Source organism: Ixodes scapularis, unplaced genomic scaffold (assembly GCF_016920785.2).
Source record: "Ixodes scapularis isolate PalLabHiFi unplaced genomic scaffold, ASM1692078v2 ptg000247l_1___fragment_3__unscaffolded, whole genome shotgun sequence".
Classification (NCBI taxonomy): domain Eukaryota; kingdom Metazoa; phylum Arthropoda; class Arachnida; order Ixodida; family Ixodidae; genus Ixodes; species Ixodes scapularis.
Window position 1 is genome coordinate 364782 of NW_024609948.1, and position 19085 is coordinate 383866.

At 44.2% G+C, this 19085-nt stretch overlaps 1 protein-coding gene and 1 long non-coding RNA gene across 2 annotated transcripts in view; one reads left to right on the forward strand and one right to left on the reverse strand.

The window, feature by feature from the left end:
* LOC120836067 overlaps positions 1-19085 on the forward strand; it is a 96395-nt gene that overhangs the window by 72866 nt on the left and 4444 nt on the right. The window contains exons 2-6 of the mRNA XM_042287713.1: positions 1636-1717; positions 1797-2026; positions 2839-2890; positions 5187-5292; positions 12834-12978. Of these exons, the coding sequence (XP_042143647.1) occupies positions 1636-1717; positions 1797-2026; positions 2839-2890; positions 5187-5292; positions 12834-12978 (615 nt within the window). The remainder of the gene's footprint in view (positions 1-1635; positions 1718-1796; positions 2027-2838; positions 2891-5186; positions 5293-12833; positions 12979-19085) is intronic.
* On the reverse strand, positions 7790-12686 carry LOC121834002. The gene is made up of 3 exons (XR_006076976.1): positions 12555-12686; positions 9041-9044; positions 7790-7995 (listed from the first exon to the last, which is right to left on the reverse strand). It is a non-coding gene; the product is annotated as an uncharacterized LOC121834002 (long non-coding RNA).

Below are 19085 nucleotides of genomic sequence, written 5' to 3' on the forward strand. Positions count from 1 at the left end.
GACGTCTGTCAACACGCACGACTGAGTTGAAACTCTATCGGGATTTTTCCCTTAAAGTGTCCCCACTGAGAATCTCAAAACACCGCGGTGAGTATAACAGTAAAAATATTATTTTTAAGTTGGCAAAATGAATAGCATGAGACAAAATTAAAAAATATATTCCTGAAATCTGGTTGCATGAATTAGTACCTAATGTACTGAAATAATGAATACAATCAACGTTAACTACAACCCTTTACGTTGCGAAGACAGTTGTGGCCGACAACGCTAAGAAGCGCAAGCTAGGTCGCTACGTCTCGGCACGACAGTTTGCGCTTCTCCTGGACTTTCTCGGTGAAAGTCGAGTTTTCTCGGGGACTGCTACAGAGAGCTTTGTTACCAAGGAGGAGCGAGATACACTATGGGGCGTAATAGTTTGAGAGTTAAATGCCCTTCGGCCATAAAGAATAACTTTCTGGAACTCACGTGCATGCCAGACGTGGGCTTGCGACCTGAGAGTCTCGTGTCCCTAACAGAAGACCGGTGCAAACCTGCCAACTCTTCCGAATTTTTTGTAAAATGTATGAATTGGGACTAATTCTACGATTTTACGAATCTTGCTTCAAAGTTTACGAAAAAAAGATACTTTTTTCATTTCTATTTTTTTAAACATTTTTTTCGTAAAACCGTTGCTGGCGGTACCTCACACTGCCACAAGAGGGCGATAGGTGCCGTCCACGGCAGCGTTGTGGTTTTTACTATCCGTCTATCCGGTGACCACATATCCAAAATCAATCCAAAGCCCAAAGCCTTTGTTTGTGTGTTTGGCGGCGCATGTTGGTTTGGCGTGTTCAGACGTGGTTGGGCCTCTGTTTCGGCCAGTTTCGAGGCGAGAAGTGCAGCGTCTGTGTTTGTTACACGTGTAATCATAGCATTCCCCTGGTTGCGGTGGCTTCGCGGTGCAATGGCAAATTCCAAACCTAAAAAGAGGTACTTTCAGGTGTTCTTGAAGTCCTACACGTCGGAATTCCAGTGCTTTGTGCCGTCCAAAAAGGAGAGAAGTTTGGATTCTGTAGCACGTGCACGTGTAATGTAAGCGTTTTGCACGGTGACAAGGCTGACATTAAGCCTTGCCACCTTGCGAAACAGCCCCCCCCCCCCCCGCAATTGCGTGAGTTTTACGAATTGTAATGTCCACAGGTTGGCAGGTATGCCGGTGGGGGCGCGAGTGATGGGCCGTCCCTAAACGCGGAGCAAGAAAAATTATTATTTTTTGTGGGGACGGATTTCTCTCGAGGGGGCGGGCGTGCGCCCCCGACAGTGGACGCGCCGCTGTGGGACTTCACGGCTGCAGCAGCAGCTTCGATAAGTACCGTGAATCTCTTGGATCATGAGCAGACACCATGTTGCTTTTTACCTTATAGAACACTAATGTACAAAACAATGTGGTGCGAATGTATTGCCTCGTGGTGTTTTCCACGAAAGCTTGGATATCGGGGCTGCAGCACATTTCTAGACCCACTCGGAGACAATAAATCCGTGACATTCGAAAAAAAAAATAATATTGAGTTTAGGGTGCACACTATTAGACACAGGTATAACTAGAAGGGCTGTATAGCGTTGTGGTGTGTTACATAGTTGAATTATATTATGCAGGGGTCTGTGGCTGAAGGCGACATGGCAAAGGGAGGAGAGGAGGAACGTCCTGCGCAAGTGGCATGCCCCCTACCACCGAATGGTACGAACGAAAAAGATGGGAAAGCTGCGATTGTTTATTGCAGTGTGCACGCTATTACAAATGTGTTTCGTGTCATTAGCAGTGCAGCATCCACCAGGTGCCATGCCAGTCCGGAGAACTAGGGCCAAGTCTGGAGTTGATACGGCACGGGATCTGCTGTCCATTCAGCAGGACCAGCTGGCTGTCCAGCGAGAACTGCTGGCCACACAGCAGGGTCTGCTGGCCACCCAGCAGCAGCAGCTGGCAGTTCAGCAGGAAATGCTGCTCGTGCAGAGAGAGGCAGTCGATGCACTCCGTCGACTTGCAAGCGTAGGTGTTAAGAGAACTGTAGTGTAGTGCACTCCCAATTATTGTTGTTAGGCTGATTTTGGTCAACCCTACTTTAGCCAGTTAAGTTAGAAGGCAGTGTTCTTAGACTCAGACTGAAACCAGATATGATTTGTATGTGTATTTGAAGTGTCCAACAGCGAAGGCTTTATTTTGTTTATTTCAATGAAACCTTCCAGTGCCATAATGCTAATGAAAATTGGCAAGCCTTGAGACAAAATTTTTTCAACTTATTGAAAATTACCATACTGTGCTCGACAATCCGAACTACTACGTCTAAACCGTGGTTCAATAATCCACTTCATCGTTTATCTCATAAAAAGAAAAGATGTTTCAGGAGCGCTAAAAAAGGAAATACTTGGCCTAAGCTTGCCACTTGCTCTTCCGAATAAAAAACTATTTTAAAGGGGTGTTAGCACACATTCTTTCTGATAACTCTAAGCAGACATTCTTTCTGCAAACTCTACCTAATATGTTAATAAACAACCCTCGCAAATTTTGGAGATTTGTACTCTGAAATTAATCTAGTGAATAGCTCTTGTAATAACATATTGAATAGTGAATGTGTGAATATTTAAATAGTGCGTTTTCTGATGCTTTCACTATTTCTACACCCATTACTGGAATTTCTCCTGTTATAGAGAATGATTTTCCAATGGATTCAATTGTTATAAACATTCAGGGTGTTTTCAGCGGTATAGAAACCCTCAAAATATCTCCATCATGTGGCATAGAGGAAATCATTACGAAGGCTCTCACTAACACTAAATTTTCATCCGGTCTTTACCTCAAAGATATTTGAGCAGTCCGTGGACACAGGGGTGTTGCCCTCTGACCGGAAAATTAGTAAGTAGGCCAATATCACTCACCTGCCTCTACAAGATCCTCGAGCATGTCATTTACAGGCACCTGATTAACTTCCTGGATTCCTGCAATTTCTTCACCAATGTGCAGCATGGCCTCTGGAAACGCCTTTCTATTGGGACCCAACTACTTATTCTAACTAACGATTTGTTTAAAAATCTTGACACCGGCTTTCCTACTGACGCTGTTTTGCTTAATTTCGCCAAAGTTTTTGCTAAAGTCCCGGACAATCGCATTCTTCTTAAACTTTCTTTCCTAAAACTAGATCCTCATGTTCCTAAGTGGATTGAATCATTCCTTATTCATCGCTCTCAATTCGTTTTCACTAACAGCACATCCTCCTCTTTCTCTCCCGTTTCTTCCGGTGTTCCACAGGAAATTGTGCTTGGGCCTTTGCTCTTTTTAATCTACATTAATGATCTCCCTCTTCACATCTCATCCTCTGTTCATCTTTTCACTGATGACCTGTGCTGTTTATAGACTAATAAAAAACCCATATGACCATGTTGCACTCCAGAACGGCATTTAAGGGGAGACACTGCTCTTTGAAGCAAAATTTTACTAAGAAAACACATTTTTAAAAATGTGCTTTTTGAAGTTTGGCAAGCACTTATCATCTTGTCCTGAAGGATTTTCGACATATTGAATGAGGGCTACAAATATATTAAATAGGCTGTCAGGCTTTTTGTGGGTGCCTTTTAGGCATCCGGCAAAAAATGATTTTGAAACTGGAAGGTTCAAAAGTGTCATAAGTAATTTATAAATCATCCTAGAGCTTTCATTTATACCTTATTGGATTGCACATACCTCTCAGTTCACTGATCTATGTTTATTTTCTGAGCTCAGTATTTTAATTTGCGTTAATCCTTTCCATAATCATTGCAAATTAAATTTTTCATATTAATAAATCTAATTAGGTTACCTCAAAACAAAGTACATATTTGTAGTCCGATTGTAATGCCAAATAAGCCATGTAAATTTCATTTTATTTGAATCGCAAGTTATATAAAAAAGCTCTTGAAGCAGTGTGTCACACATGGCAGATGTGTCTCAACATTAGCAAATGCACACACCTTTGCTTTACACATTCTTGCTTCCAGCCCTTAAACTCGTTAACATTCAATGGCACTACCATTCTGACTGCTACACAGTAAAAATATCTAGGCGTTCGTTTAACCACTAATATATCCAGGAATGTTCATGTCGACGAGACAATATCATCCTCAAACCGCTCACTCGGTTTTGTTTGTCGCAATTTCAACTCTGCCTTTTCTATCCTTAAACGTCTCCTTTACGCCATGCTTGTTCGCCCTAAACTAGAGTATGCTTCAGCTATCTGGCACCCACATCAGTCTTTTTTTAACTAACGCAAATCGAATCTGTCCAGAATCGTGCTGCTCGATTTATTTTTTCTAATTAGTCTCGCCTTTCTTGTGTCACTGCAATGAAATGTCAATTAGCTCTTCCTGATCTTTCCGTTCGTCGCAGAATTTCCCGTCTTTGCCTTTCCATAAAATGTACTATTCGGAACCATTACGACAGTCTCTCCTCAGCCAGCCCAGCTATATCTCTGCAAGACTCGATCATTCGTGCAAGATTACCCTTCTTAAGACCATTTCAACATTCCCTTCTACCAGAAGCTATTGTAGACTGGAATGGCCTTCCAGATGATATTGTCACCATCACCGATAACGCTAAAATCAGAACTGTGCTAACCATGCACTCCCCTCTGTAATGCCCTTTGGGGCCTTGAGGGTAATTCTAAGTAACTAAAGAAACAAATAAATAATATTCCGCCACCAGCGTGTGTTCGTGTAATTATAGGAAACTGGCCTCGTTACTGAAGGACTTGTCACGCGGCAACTCTGCCGTCAGTGTAACTAAAATGCATCATTCGCAAGCGCAGGCAAGGACGCCACCAAGGCAGCTCCAAAGGGGAAAGAGAACAGAGTAAGGGTGGATTTACTCGCCCCACATACGCTTTTGATCAGACTTCTCGACTTCTTTCGTTAACACAGCCATTCTCTTTTCTTCTGTGCTTTAGGAGCACCTAAAATGCCAGTAACTCGTTGTCTACGAGTAATCTAATAAGGTGAATGGTGAAAACTGCTCTGCAACATGACTGCACAGAGCTTACCAAGGTGAAAAGTTGTTTGGCAAAAGTTTCCTATAGTATTGCTTGCAACGCGTCTGAAAACCTCTGGCGTGCTTTTAACTTTACTAATGTGTTGCGTAACAGTTTGCATTTTGTGCATAATGCCCTCCCCTTTTCCTGCAGGCTGTAGAGGGACAAGCAGCAGCAAGTGCGCACCAGTCGTCCGCACTGACTTCGCTAGTGCTTCAGCTCGTCGGTGTGCAGAATCTCCATCCGCCAGCCGAATAAAGTGGGTCTCTATGCTCCATTTCATTTTTGGCACGGGTTACACCACCGTTACTTGAACATCTCAGTTGAAAAACTGCCATAGGTGTCCGCTTTGCAGAATTGTTAAAAGCGAGCAGTCGCAGTCCCGCTGTTCTTGCTGCAGCGGCCATTTTGTAAACTGTGGCTAGACCAAACAACATCTGTGCCTCGATGGGCTTCTCAAGCGTGGCACTGCTCCCCATTGTAGCTCGCTGTGGCTCGCGTGTGGTGTCCGCATTTGAAGACCAACTTTCCTTAACTGGTATGTCGTAGTAATCTTAGATTACGCCACAAGCGAACTTGACATGCAGAAAGAAGGAATTTTTATCAATGTAGACTGCTTTGTAACATCTTCCAACTATTCATATTTGTTTATTCAAAGTGTTCAATAATGGCCGGAGTGTCTCCTTGGTGCACTTGTTAGTAACAGGAATACAAAGGATTTCCAGCAAGGAAGCCTAAGGAAGCTCGAGCACTTCTTAAAGGACACATGCAAAGGACTAATAAAGTTTTTTTAAACAGCCTGGTTGGGAAAAGGAAGTCATAAAACAAATTCACAAGGAAAATAAAAATTTTAAGAGCTATATTCACGGCGTATACGAATTTGTAGTTGGCGCCGGCGGGCGCTGCGGAAAAGTGGCTGCTAGTCGTCACGTGACTGGTCGCTATTTGTCACGTGGTGCTTCCGCTCTATCGGAAGCTTCCTATGGTCTCTAAAAGTTAGTTATTCATCTTTATTTCAAGTGCAACAAAACACAAAGATTAATCGGTAACTTTTCGAACCCAAAGAAAGCTCCTGAAAAAGCGGAAGCAGACGTGATAGACCTGTGTGCCGGTCAGATGACGGCGGCAGCGCTGCGGGGTAGACAAACTTGCGCGGCGGTGGCGGTGTGGAGAAATGAGTTGACGGCGGCGCACCACGCTCAGCGTGCAGCGGCGGCGTGACTGTGAGTCGACTTTGAGACGGCGCACAGGTCTATCACATGACTTGCGGCGGCTCCCACGGGCGCAACTACAAAATCATTTTGTGCCGTCAATATAGCTCTAAAATTTTTTTTTCTTCGTTCTAATTTTATTTTATAACATTCTTTTTCCATCTGGTCTGTTTACAAAAAAATGTTTTTTTACTTCGCATGTGTCCTGAAACCCCCCCCCCCCCCCCATCCCCCCCTAAAAAGAAAATGCAATACTTTCAGTGCTTAAATTAACTATGTAATGTTGACAGCCCTTATTGATTCGATAGAACCCTGGGGTGAAAATGTCCGTCAACTGATTCCAGATGTTTGGAATAGTTACCAACTTGACCTACCGGTGACAGGAAGTTACTATGCGCTGATAAACATTTCGGCTGGGTACGTGTTAGCAAATGCATGAATGCATATTCAGTGGTGGAACTGCCGCTCCATTTGCACCAAACTGTGCCAGAAGGAATAACCTGCTACATGCTGTTCCAAAGGCTGTTCTTGAAAAGGAGACTGAAAGTGGCTGGCACATGGCATTCTTTGCGTTGCCAAGAATGCCATGTGCCAGTACTATGTGCAAAGAGTAGGGCTGAGCGAATATTTTAATTATTGGGGTGGGTTAACTCCTTGAGTGCACTTCTCCTCAAGAATTGATGCACTGCGGAGAAGCAATACCTGCGGAGCTGACACCACGATCTTCCGGCTCGCTTTGCCGCAGCTCAGCCGCACACGGAGGCGAAAAACACACCTTAAAAGTGGTATAGCGCATGCGTGCGCCTGGTGTAATAAAAAGAAAAAAAAATAGTGATTGTTGATATTTACGTCACAGTAAAATCTTCAAAATCTAACTGTGGTTGTTATGCAAGTGTATATGTTAGGCAGCAATGTTTTAGCAACCTGTGTTCATTATTTATCCTTGTTTTGTTTTAATTCAGGTATGAAGAACATATATTTGTATACGGCAAGAATATTTACAAATCCCCTCAATTAGGTGTGGCTGGGCTCTCTTATAGGTTTCATTTTAATTCAAATCTGTCATTTACTTGCCACCCCAATGTAGGTATTGGACTGCCTGAGGCCACAGTCTATAAATGTAGCTAGATTAAATTTAACAGAGCTCATAAGCGGGCAATTAGAAGCTTGGGAACAAGCTTTGTGAGTACAGCCGAATATTTGTTTAAGCATGGTGTACTAGTAGTGAAAAGCGTGGAGAAAGACGCAGCAACTATTCAATATTCAATTAAAGAATATTCGGCCAGAACCTCTATTTAATTCGAATTCGCTTCGAACCTAACACCCATTATTTGCACGTGCCTAACGAAGAGTTGTTGTTCTTTGTGCAAACGGTGCTCACATCGATCGCAATGAATAGGAATAGATAGCGCTACTCATTGTTATCAGTTAAAGTAACTATGTGCTTTGCTTAGCTGCTCTATGAACAGTAGTAGATTGAATACGAGCAAGGGCAGCGTGACATTCAACACAAAAGTGTCCGTTTGTTGTCGAACTTGTGGCAATTACCTCACCGTGATACAAACCCTACAAAGTAGCCAAACATATTTTTTGCATCAAACACAAACCGAAGACGCCATCGGTACTCCTAACAGGTTAATTGAGACATCTGGAGAGTTACTGGCGTATGATTGTTCAATAAATAAATAAATATCTGTAGTGGCCAGGTCCCTGTAGGTATGGTGCCTTAAATAGTTTTCCACCACCAACAACTACAGTTTTTCCTAGAAATAAAACAGCGCAAACAAACACAAGGACAAGTAGAAGGAGGGACACAGACACAGCGCTGACTCACGACTTACTTTCTTTCTCATCTTTTTAAAACATTTCAACATAAGAAAAAAAGAAAAGAAATGAAAAATAAAAGAAGGAGAATCCAGCATGTAGGATATCCTCTCTGTCATATGCCATCTGAGGAATTTTTTACACAAACTAAACATTATATACCATTACAACAAAAAAAAACAAATTAAAAAAAAGCCAAAAACCACAGCGCGAGCCCTAATGCTCTGTGCGTACCTGTCTTGCACGCGGACTCTTGGTATGTCGGAACCCTTTCCTGGCTGCATGTAGGCACGCGCCTGTGGTTATAGGATCACTCCCATGGAAGCAGAAAGAAAGTGTTAAAGAGACGTGCCTAAACTCCGAAGAAACTCGAACTCTTCACTGTATAACGTCACTGACTCTGAACTGACGCATAGATCGGGACCGTGTTGTCGAATGTAAAACGCTTCATGAATTTCCCTTGCCATTTTTTGTGAATGTTTAGCCAAAATTTCAATGTCACTTAACCGAGGGGAACAACCACACCTATCACAATGAATGGCTAGGTGACCCGAAGGTGAAGACCTCAAAGACAGATAATGCTCCCGAGCTCGAACATTAATACATCTGCCCGTCTGCCCAATATACACTTTCCCACATGAAAAGGGTATTTTATAAACGACCCCCACAGCACAAGCTACATATTTGATGCGATGGTTTATTCCACACCCTACACGCTGAAGTCCTGCTCTCTCAATGGACGCACACAAACGGGATAGCTTGGAAGGTGCTGAAAAGACTATGGGAACTCCGTATTTTACCGCCACTTTTTTGATCCTGTGGGAAAAACTGTGCAAATATGGTATTACCACCGGTCGAGAGGCAGGCTTTTGTCTAACATTGTCAAGTATGTTAAGGGGATTCCTGAATAATTTTAAAAGTGACTCCGCTACCCCCACTATGACAAGTTTCGGGAAACCCGCTTTTGTTAACCTATCTACTTGACACAGAAAGCTGCTGAAACTTCTGTGAACACAGGATTTCAATAAAGAAGCTCTCAAACATGATTTTGCAATAGCTCTTTTTACAACTTTTGAGTGCGTTGATTCATAGCTAAGGAGGGACTTTTTTGTTCTAGGCTCATAAGCCCAGCATAGGTGACTCGTTTCAAGACGAATGTTGAGGTCCAAAAATTGCAAAGCTTTTTTAGTTGGAACCTCATTCGTAAACCGCAGACCTCCAGAGCACTCCCGAAAGGTGTCTAATAACTCTGAGACCAAGTCAGCACTTCGTGAGCCCTGCTTAGGTTTAAACACCACCAGGTAATCGTCAACATACCTGAAGACTTTCAAAAAACGATCATCTAACCTTTCTGCAATAGCACAATCACAACCTGCTAGGTAGATGTCACTCAATATAGGAGCAACACTAGACCCAATGCAGATCCCGGATTTTTGCAGAAACGTGTTGCCCTCAAAAGAAATAAAAGTGGACTCTAAGTAAAAGCGGAGAAGATCCAAAAACTTTTCCACAGCAATACCAGTCGAATTCTGGAAGGCAACAGAACCGTTTAAGTCAATGCAAAGTTGAACCGCTTCAATGAGACCTCCATGAGGAATAGAGTAGAAAAGGTCTTCCACGTCAATTGAAACCAGATCACAAGATCCAGGGTTGTCATTGCTTAGATAATCTACCAATTCGTCAGAGTTTCGAACTAGAAAAGGATCAGTTAACTTCAAAGAAGATAGGTGATGCTGGAGATACTTCGAGACATGCAGCTGCCATGACTCTCTCTGTGTAACAATTGCCCTGAACGGCATAGTGTCCTTATGGGTCTTCACAGAGAAGAAAACCTCCAGATTGAGACCACGAGCCGCCTGGACAGACTTCCTGAGCCTTTCTAAACCAAGCTGCTTACAAGGTTGCTCAGCACGCGTCTTCACCTTGCTTAGTACCACATCTGGAACAGGTTTGAAATTTTTTGACACGGCTTGTGTAGACTTTTCCTTAAATATATGTTCTGGCACAACTACAAATCCTCCCTCCTTATCTGAAACCAGCAGCTTTAACTTACAGTGTTTGAAAAAAGAAACAATAGGGCCGAAATGAAATCGATGTACAGATTTCCTGGTGTCCCTACGTAAGCTTTCTACACAGTCTAGGATACACATGTGTTTTTTCTCAGCAACAGTCTTCTCAGCTATCCGTCTCACAAGGGAGAGCATCTCGGGGGGCTTCACGAGCGGCTCAGTAGCATACTTTGGGCCCTTATTCAATATGCTTGTGATAGAAGCAGGTGCAGTTGCATCACCTAAAAACACAACGGTATTCCCTGCAGGAGGCGGGTCTTTGTGTTTCTTAGGGAACGTGGAACGTAGATGCAGCCATAAGAACTCAGTAATACGTGAAGACTCCAATTGACACGCACGGAGTTTTCTCCTGGCGCTGTGTTCGTTAGTACACGTGTTATAACACCACACTTTTAAGCAGTCATGCAGAAGTCTGACTTGCCTCCAATGTTCCGAGCGGAGAATTTTGCATACGCGCTTGGCATGTCCAGATGACGGAGACGTCAATCCAAAAAGGCTTAATACCTCAGGGGGGTAATTGCCTTTCTTTGCAGCGTACCCATACTGCCTTGCTTTGCACGTAGAAAGAGCGATGGCATTGACATAGAAGATGTCTTGATGTGGAAGATTGAAGGAACACATAAAAGGGCCCGATGTAAAAGAAAGGAAGAAAGCAATGACAACCCTGGATCTTGTGATCTGGTTTCAATTGACGTGGAAGACCTTTTCTACTCTATTCCTCATGGAGGTCTCATTGAAGCGGTTCAACTTTGCATTGACTTAAACGGTTCTGTTGCCTTCCAGAATTCGACTGGTATTGCTGTGGAAAAGTTTTTGGATCTTCTCCGCTTTTACTTAGAGTCCACTTTTAATTCTTTTGAGGGCAACACGTTTCTGCAAAAATCCGGGATCTGCATTGGGTCTAGTGTTGCTCCTATATTGAGTGACATCTACCTAGCAGGTTGTGATTGTGCTATTGCAGAAAGGTTAGATGATCGTTTTTTGAAAGTCTTCAGGTATGTTGACGATTACCTGGTGGTGTTTAAACCTAAGCAGGGCTCACGAAGTGCTGACTTGGTCTCAGAGTTATTAGACACCTTTCGGGAGTGCTCTGGAGGTCTGCGGTTTACGAATGAGGTTCCAACTAAAAAAGCTTTGCAATTTTTGGACCTCAACATTCGTCTTGAAACGAGTCACCTATGCTGGGCTTATGAGCCTAGAACAAAAAAGTCCCTCCTTAGCTATGAATCAACGCACTCAAAAGTTGTAAAAAGAGCTATTGCAAAATCATGTTTGAGAGCTTCTTTATTGAAATCCTGTGTTCACAGAAGTTTCAGCAGCTTTCTGTGTCAAGTAGATAGGTTAACAAAAGCGGGTTTCCCGAAACTTGTCATAGTGGGGGTAGCGGAGTCACTTTTAAAATTATTCAGGAATCCCCTTAACATACTTGACAATGTTAGACAAAAGCCTGCCTCTCGACCGGTGGTAATACCATATTTGCACAGTTTTTCCCACAGGATCAAAAAAGTGGCGGTTAAATACGGAGTTCCCATAGTCTTTTCAGCACCTTCCAAGCTATCCCGTTTGTGTGCGTCCATTGAGAGAGCAGGACTTCAGCGTGTAGGGTGTGGAATAAACCATCGCATCAAATATGTAGCTTGTGCTGTGGGGGTCGTTTATAAAATACCCTTTTCATGTGGGAAAGTGTATATTGGGCAGACGGGCAGATGTATTAATGTTCGAGCTCGGGAGCATTATCTGTCTTTGAGGTCTTCACCTTCGGGTCACCTAGCCATTCATTGTGATAGGTGTGGTTGTTCCCCTCGGTTAAGTGACATTGAAATTTTGGCTAAACATTCACAAAAAATGGCAAGGGAAATTCATGAAGCGTTTTACATTCGACAACACGGTCCCGATCTATGCGTCAGTTCAGAGTCAGTGACGTTATACAGTGAAGAGTTCGAGTTTCTTCGGAGTTTAGGCACGTCTCTTTAACACTTTCTTTCTGCTTCCATGGGAGTGATCCTATAACCACAGGCGCGTGCCTACATGCAGCCAGGAAAGGGTTCCGACATACCAAGAGTCCGCGTGCAAGACAGGTACGCACAGAGCATTAGGGCTCGCGCTGTGGTTTTTGGCTTTTTTTTTAATTTGTTTTTTTTGTTGTAATGGTATATAATGTTTAGTTTGTGTAAAAAATTCCTCAGATGGCATATGACAGAGAGGATATCCTACATGCTGGATTCTCCTTCTTTTATTTTTCATTTCTTTTCTTTTTTTCTTATGTTGAAATGTTTTAAAAAGATGAGAAAGAAAGTAAGTCGTGAGTCAGCGCTGTGTCTGTGTCCCTCCTTCTACTTGTCCTTGTGTTTGTTTGCGCTGTTTTATTTCTATGTTTACAATGCATCACCGACTAGCCCACCTCCAAACATTACTACAGTTTTTCCCACAGGCTACCTCCTAAAGAAATGGTATAAAACTTTTTGAGGTGAAAGCTCCACATTGTTTGCTCCAAAAGTGGGAATCAGCTCCAAAATGTGTTGTTCCCTGCTACAAGAGCTGCTCCAAATCACCTCTTGTCAGTTCCACCACTACATATTCAAAAACAGTATGATGACAATGAAAATAGGCTTAGGAGGTCTAATCTGTTCTTGTTTGTGTTGCGTCGATGAGGAAAAAATGTTCTTGTCACGTAGTCACATATTGTTTATTAACAGGTTAGGTTACATGTTGAGACCTCATGGCGGTTGCATGGAACAAGAAGAAAAGGAATGGCGCGGTGTGCGCGGGAAGTCCACCGGAAGACGCTGGCCCCCTGGTGGCGAAATACACAAATGCAGCAGTTTGGCTTCTTGGATACTGGCACTGAAGCATAGGGGCAATCAGAAGAAGTTGTCGAGTTCTGTGCGCATAAGTTAGGTGTACAGCTTGGCCCCTCTAATCTGGAGAAATCGCACCAGCTAAAGAAATTCCAGCCCGAGAAAACTAGACCGATCATCGTTAAGTTTGCCCGTTTCTAAGACAGAGAAAGCATTTTGGCCTCCGGTTTCAAATTGAAAGACGCCCCAAGGATATTTCTGCGTCTGTACGACTTGCCCGCAGCAAACCTTTTGAGTACAGAAAAAGTACGTCGGCCAGTTGAAAACAAACTAGCAAAAGATTTCTTTTAGTACTTTATCGTTAGAAGTTGGAACCGCGTTCCCGCAAGATAAATCGTGATTTGATAGAACTGAAACGTGATCCGATCCGAAACCTTGCCAGCCAGCAGCTTTCACGCGATCGGTAGATCTGTTTGGTGTACTTTAACCTTGCACCTGCTTGTCACTTCGAATACGATGACTTCGTTAATCGTAGTCTGCTGCTTCGATATTCAGTTGCACAATAGGATAAACTCGAAATTTGGTGCCCTGTTCCTCCGCGCAACTCCGCGTCCGTTGCTTACGCACGTCACGTGGTTCGCACATATAAGTACTATGTCGAGCACGTGTGGGTTGTGTGATAAGCAGAGCTGGTTTGCATTTTGAGCAGCTGAAAGCCACTAAGAAAATAATCAGACTTGTACCCGTCACTGAAAAAGTAACCGATGACAGTTACAATCACTTTGCTGTATAAAGTACCCGACTACAATTACAATTACAGCCTCAAAGAAGTAATCGAAAAATTACTCTAGAGTAAGCAATTACTTCCCACATTACTTTTCATTCAAACTTTTTTTATGATAGCATAATCCGTGGAATCTCGTGCTCAGTTGTTAAAGAAAAAAAAAAAGAAAGCCTCGACTGTTTTTGCTTAAAGCGCGAAACACACGTACAACCAAACCGTCCGATCCGACGTCTGACCGCGCAATACGACGGTCGGAGGCAAGGGTTTTCAACGCTCTCCGATGCTGCGGAACCCCCTCGCCCCCCAAGGTCATTCCGGCAGTCCGCACGTCGGATCGGACGGTTTGGTTGTACGTGTGTTTCGCGCTTAAAGCTGAGTGAGTGATGGCACACACCTAATCCCTCACAAGAGGCTAGATAAAGTCATTTTTCATACCCATAAGTAGTCTCCGGTGTAGAAATAAAAATGTACCCACGAAAAAGAAGCATAGTAAAGTGGCCTACTAATCCTCACAGCCTCGTGCTTAATAATTTCGAAAAAAAAAAAAAGCCCGTTGCCCGGAGCTGAATAACTCCAACTCCCTCCCCCCCCCCCCCCAAAAAAAAAAAAAAAAGAAATGAGGAAGATTGTAATGGGGGGTAATTTTGTAATCGATTACAGCAAAAAATTAATTCAATTAAAAAGATCATTACCCCTTAAAGGAAGTAATCGAAGCGTCACAAAATTGCAGTAAAAATAATCAATTACAAGTAATCTTGTAACACGTTACGTACGAGTCTGGAAAGTATAGAGGCTCACAAAGTTTCAAGTTTTCACACCTTTTACACTGTTATCCCATCTACCTAGGTCCCTAACCACTCATGTTCATCTGTGCTGCTAAGCGCGATTGAAATTGCTCCCGTGCGTGTCTAAGACACAAGCTGAAGTGCAATGAAAACTGATCTGAGCTGCTCCTAGCCTGCTCCAGAACATAGTTTTAGCTGCTCCCAACCTGCTCCTAAACAGCTGTTTCAGTTGCTCCCGTGGCTGTTCCCAAGGACATTTCGTGAGTTCCACCCCTGCACTAACTACGTCACCGGACCTTGTCAAGTCCATTCAATACTGCGATGGGCTCCGTGATTATAGGTTACAACATGTCGACTTTCCACTCTCCGTTCTTGTCAAACATTCTATTTCCAAGATCATTCGCGATTATAATGAGGCTGATTATAGATGAATAGATCATGGGTTGACAATCTTTTTTGACCATTACATTTAAATTGTCCTCTTCCATCAGTAGAGGAAACCGGCATTATTTAAAGCTAAAATGAACAGTCTTATAAATATGTTTGTTCCGACAGCCTGAGTATGCACTGATTCAAATAACCCATGGTTCACCAAAATGCTGCTCTTTTTGCATAACAAGAAAAGGCTATTTGCAAAGGCTAAACGTGTTAACACCTCAAGCTTTGGGTGCTTATAACTTTGCCCTTAAAAACTACAATAAAAAGTTGAAATTGGCTACTAAAAGTTTTTTTTTTATGACTCGCTGTTTATTTTGAATGGTAACCCGAGGAAGTTTTGGAACATGGTGTCACCAAAAAGCAATAACTCTGCCATCAAACCAAGCCGCGACAATGGCGATCCCATACAAGAAAGCGACTGCTCTGCAAATTACGACCCCAGCCAAAATATTACGTCCGTGGGACGCCGCATTCTCAACTAATGCCGATAATAAAAATGCGACCCGCCGCAAGCCGCTGCTCCTTAGCGGGCGGCAAGCGGTTTGTCGATCGCCAAAGCAACATTGGGCCGTGACGTCAGTATCCTTCTCTTTTTTTCCTCTGGTCCAGGAGTTGCGCGTAGTGCGCTTCTTTGAGCCACTACCACAGCTACTTCGGCTTGCGATTGGCGTGTTTAGCCGTTGCTTTTATCTGTAGCCCGTGTAGCTTCGGTATAGAATTTTGTTTATTTGCTTATGAGGACTTCAAGACTCGTTTTAGCGAGCAACTCGGTGCGCCCAAGACTGCCCAGCTGTTCCTCGAAAGATGCCGAGTGCAACTTGTAGCGCTGTGGGCTGCTCAAACAACCCGCTGTGCAACCCGGAGGTGCTTCTTCACAAGTTTCGAACGGACCGGAAATTGAAGAAAGTGTGGGTGAACGCTGTTCGATGAGTGGACTTTGGACTTCGGCTTTTATGCGCCCGAGGAAAAAAGAACGAAAAAACAGAGGTGTACAGCCCAGCACTCGTGTGTTCGGCCGCCGCAGCTCGCGCCGTAGAGCCTCAAAGCTTTGTGTCTGGGACTGACCCGCAGCGCGAAAGTGAGAGGGCCCCCAGTACTGTACGTCACTGGCAGCACAGCGTAGAGCAACGCCGCTCCATCCACAGAGCCCCGATGACAATTTAGGTCTAGCGACGAGTACGGAAGACCACACACACGGCGACAGCCGCAGAGTACGGCACCGAACGAGTTCACTTGTTTTCCAGTCGCTAGCTTTTGGGTATACAAGCGACGAGTACGGCATAGCGCACGCATGGCGGCGGCCGCCGAGTACGGAATCGTACGAGTTCACGGGTTTTCCAGTCGCTAGCTTTTGGGTATATGCACTAGCCCTTGCTACATATGCTGGATAACTACCACGTATACAGAATTAAAACAAAATCAGCTTACCTCCTATCTTTAGACGGCTAGCGCAACAGAGGTAGGTGCCGCTCGGCGTGCGTGCTCGTTGAACGAGAACGATCCTGACGTCACGTTCACATAGCGGTTGATTTCGAGCGTTGCCGGAGCCTCGAGCGGCTAGTTTCGGGTTTGTTGGCTGCGCCCCAAACAAAACTTTGAGGCGTCCATATCTGTAGAACTACGCGCAATAACGAGAAAAAAATTGCACCTTGCAGTTCAGGGACGCTGACTAGACTAAAAACAGTCATAATCCCAAAACCGAAAGTATGGACCGGAGTTGCCCTTTAATGTTTGCTCGGCTGAAGTGGAAAAGGGTGGGAGGAGCTTCCACTTCGATCTTGACCTGTCACCGACTCTAGGTGCATCTTTTTAGCCACACCTGCACTGGTGAAGAAAATTGTAGGGCAATGTATTTACGGTTCTATCTCGATACACATGCCAGAAGTACACCACCTTGCACTTTCTTACACATGCCAGAAGTACACCACATTGCACTTTTTCACACCGGTGCAGGTAGTGCAACTAAAAAAATGCACCCACTCAAAAAAAAAAATTTGTATCGGCCCACCAGAGCTCTGCCAAAACCTCTTTGAACACAGTGTTTTATCAGCCAAATGTTATGAAAATGTGTTCCAAAAGAAACCCTGACAGAGACATTTACGAGAGCAAACAAGTGGACTACATTGACTGCTTAGGCTTATAAAGAGAAACAAAAAAAGTAAAAAAGGAAGAAAAAAATATCTGCATTACGATTTAAGAGCATGTCATTGCAACGAACTGGTGAGCATAGAATGTGTGAAGTTCTGCGTGCACATGATGTATGTGGATGCAAAAACATGCCTTCACCCCAACCCAATAAGTGATTTCCCACATCAGAAGCCGCCTCGGTGGCTCTGAGGCGAGAGCACCGGCCTACAGGTCCTCAGGTGGCGGGTTCGAATCCCGACCGAGGTGCCCGCAATATGACGGAGGCTTATTGCAGAGAAGGCACTGTGTAACCGAGCTCCGCAGGTGGTCCAAATTAATCCTCAGTCCTCCGCTGGGGCGTGCCAGATGCCCGTCATAGGTGCCAGATGCCCGTCATAGGTTTGGCACGTAAAACCCCCAAATTTGACTTTCCCACATCAGAGCTAAAATTTGTGCAGCCACCCACATTACATGGATGTAGAACTGTACACCTTCTGTGCTTCCCAGTCTTTGATGAGATATGATTAAGCTTGCACAGCGCGACTCCAGTGAGCTGAATGATTACGGCAAGCATGCCAACACCGCAGAGCATGACAAGCTCGATGAGAGAGGGCGTCCACCTTCCTGACTTTCCGACGCTGCATTGCTAGTGTTCTTTCTTTGAGGCTCCTAGTGCCAGTGTCGCTGTTGGTGTCGCTACTGTCATCGTTGTACCCGCAGTCAGACTCTTCCTACACAAAGGGGTCTGGGGCAGACTCCGGAACGGAGCTGTGTAAGCAAACATTGTGCAGAATAGCACATCCTGTTGCTAAATTACGTGCTCTTTCTGGGTCGTAGTGCAGAGCGTGGTACTTCTGCAGGCACCGGAACTGGTTTTTCAGCTTACCAATGCATTGCTCAACAACAGCGTGTTGAGCGGTGTTGGCCGAGGCCAGACTCGACAAGACGCACCGCTCAACACGCTGTTGTTGAGCGCTGCCTCTTGCTGGGGTTGCCAGAAATAGGGGTGAGTAGCCAGGGCTCCAGAGGTAGCATCTGTCACCTGCAGACAAAAATGGAACCGTATTTGCCATGAATGTTCTCGCATAACATTTCCAGGAGTTGTCTGAAAGTGCACTTGTACTAAAATGGGGCTACTGGTATGGTTTTATGACTTTCGAGAGGACCTGCTGATTGAAAGTCAAACTGGCAGGAAAAAATGTTATGTAGGTAATTTAATTGGCTTGCTCAACCATGTAAATAATGTCTTGCAAACCTGCATCGCCCATTGTTGTTTACCTCAATCTTGGGTAGAGGCTACAAGGAACAGCCACCAGATCTTTTGTTTCGTAAGTATATCTGACCTAGCAATGTCAGTTGTGCTGCTCTGACCATTGGCCACTAAGATTGGTCGTTTAAAGTTATCTAGAAGCACCATTTTTTCCTGCTACACAAAGAAATTTGAGCTATCAAACATTTTCATCCCTGAACCAGTGCTGGTAGCTTGTAATTGGAGACTTGGGTGGGCAGATTACGTACTACGAGATGAACACTTGATGGGTCCAGTGACAGCGTTACAAATATTACAGTTATACCCAGGTTCTACATTTAAAATAAAAGATACGTCGAATAAGAGTACATTCATTAGTGGGAAGAATGGTACAGATCTTGGGGCTTTAACGGAGACAGAATAATCTCATTGGCTCGGGCCAGACTCTCTCGGGCCACAATTATTTGGCTCCTGGGTTAGCATGCTATGAATTTTGGTGTAAGTAGGAAATAGCCCAATGCAGGACGCCAACCAACTGCTCTTCGCTGCAAAACCGAACTGTCGGCGCATGTCAACCGAAGCACGTTTTTGGGGCTGAGAAATGTAAGCGGAGATGATCGAGCAAGAAGAAAAGTATGCCAGTCATTCCAGAGTATCATGCCTGTTCTGTGAGCATCATGGGAGAGGTACGATTACAAGAACCAGAGGCACCTTGTCTCCGGCTTAGCGAGAGACCTAACGGCCATCGACTCATCTGTCTCCCGGAC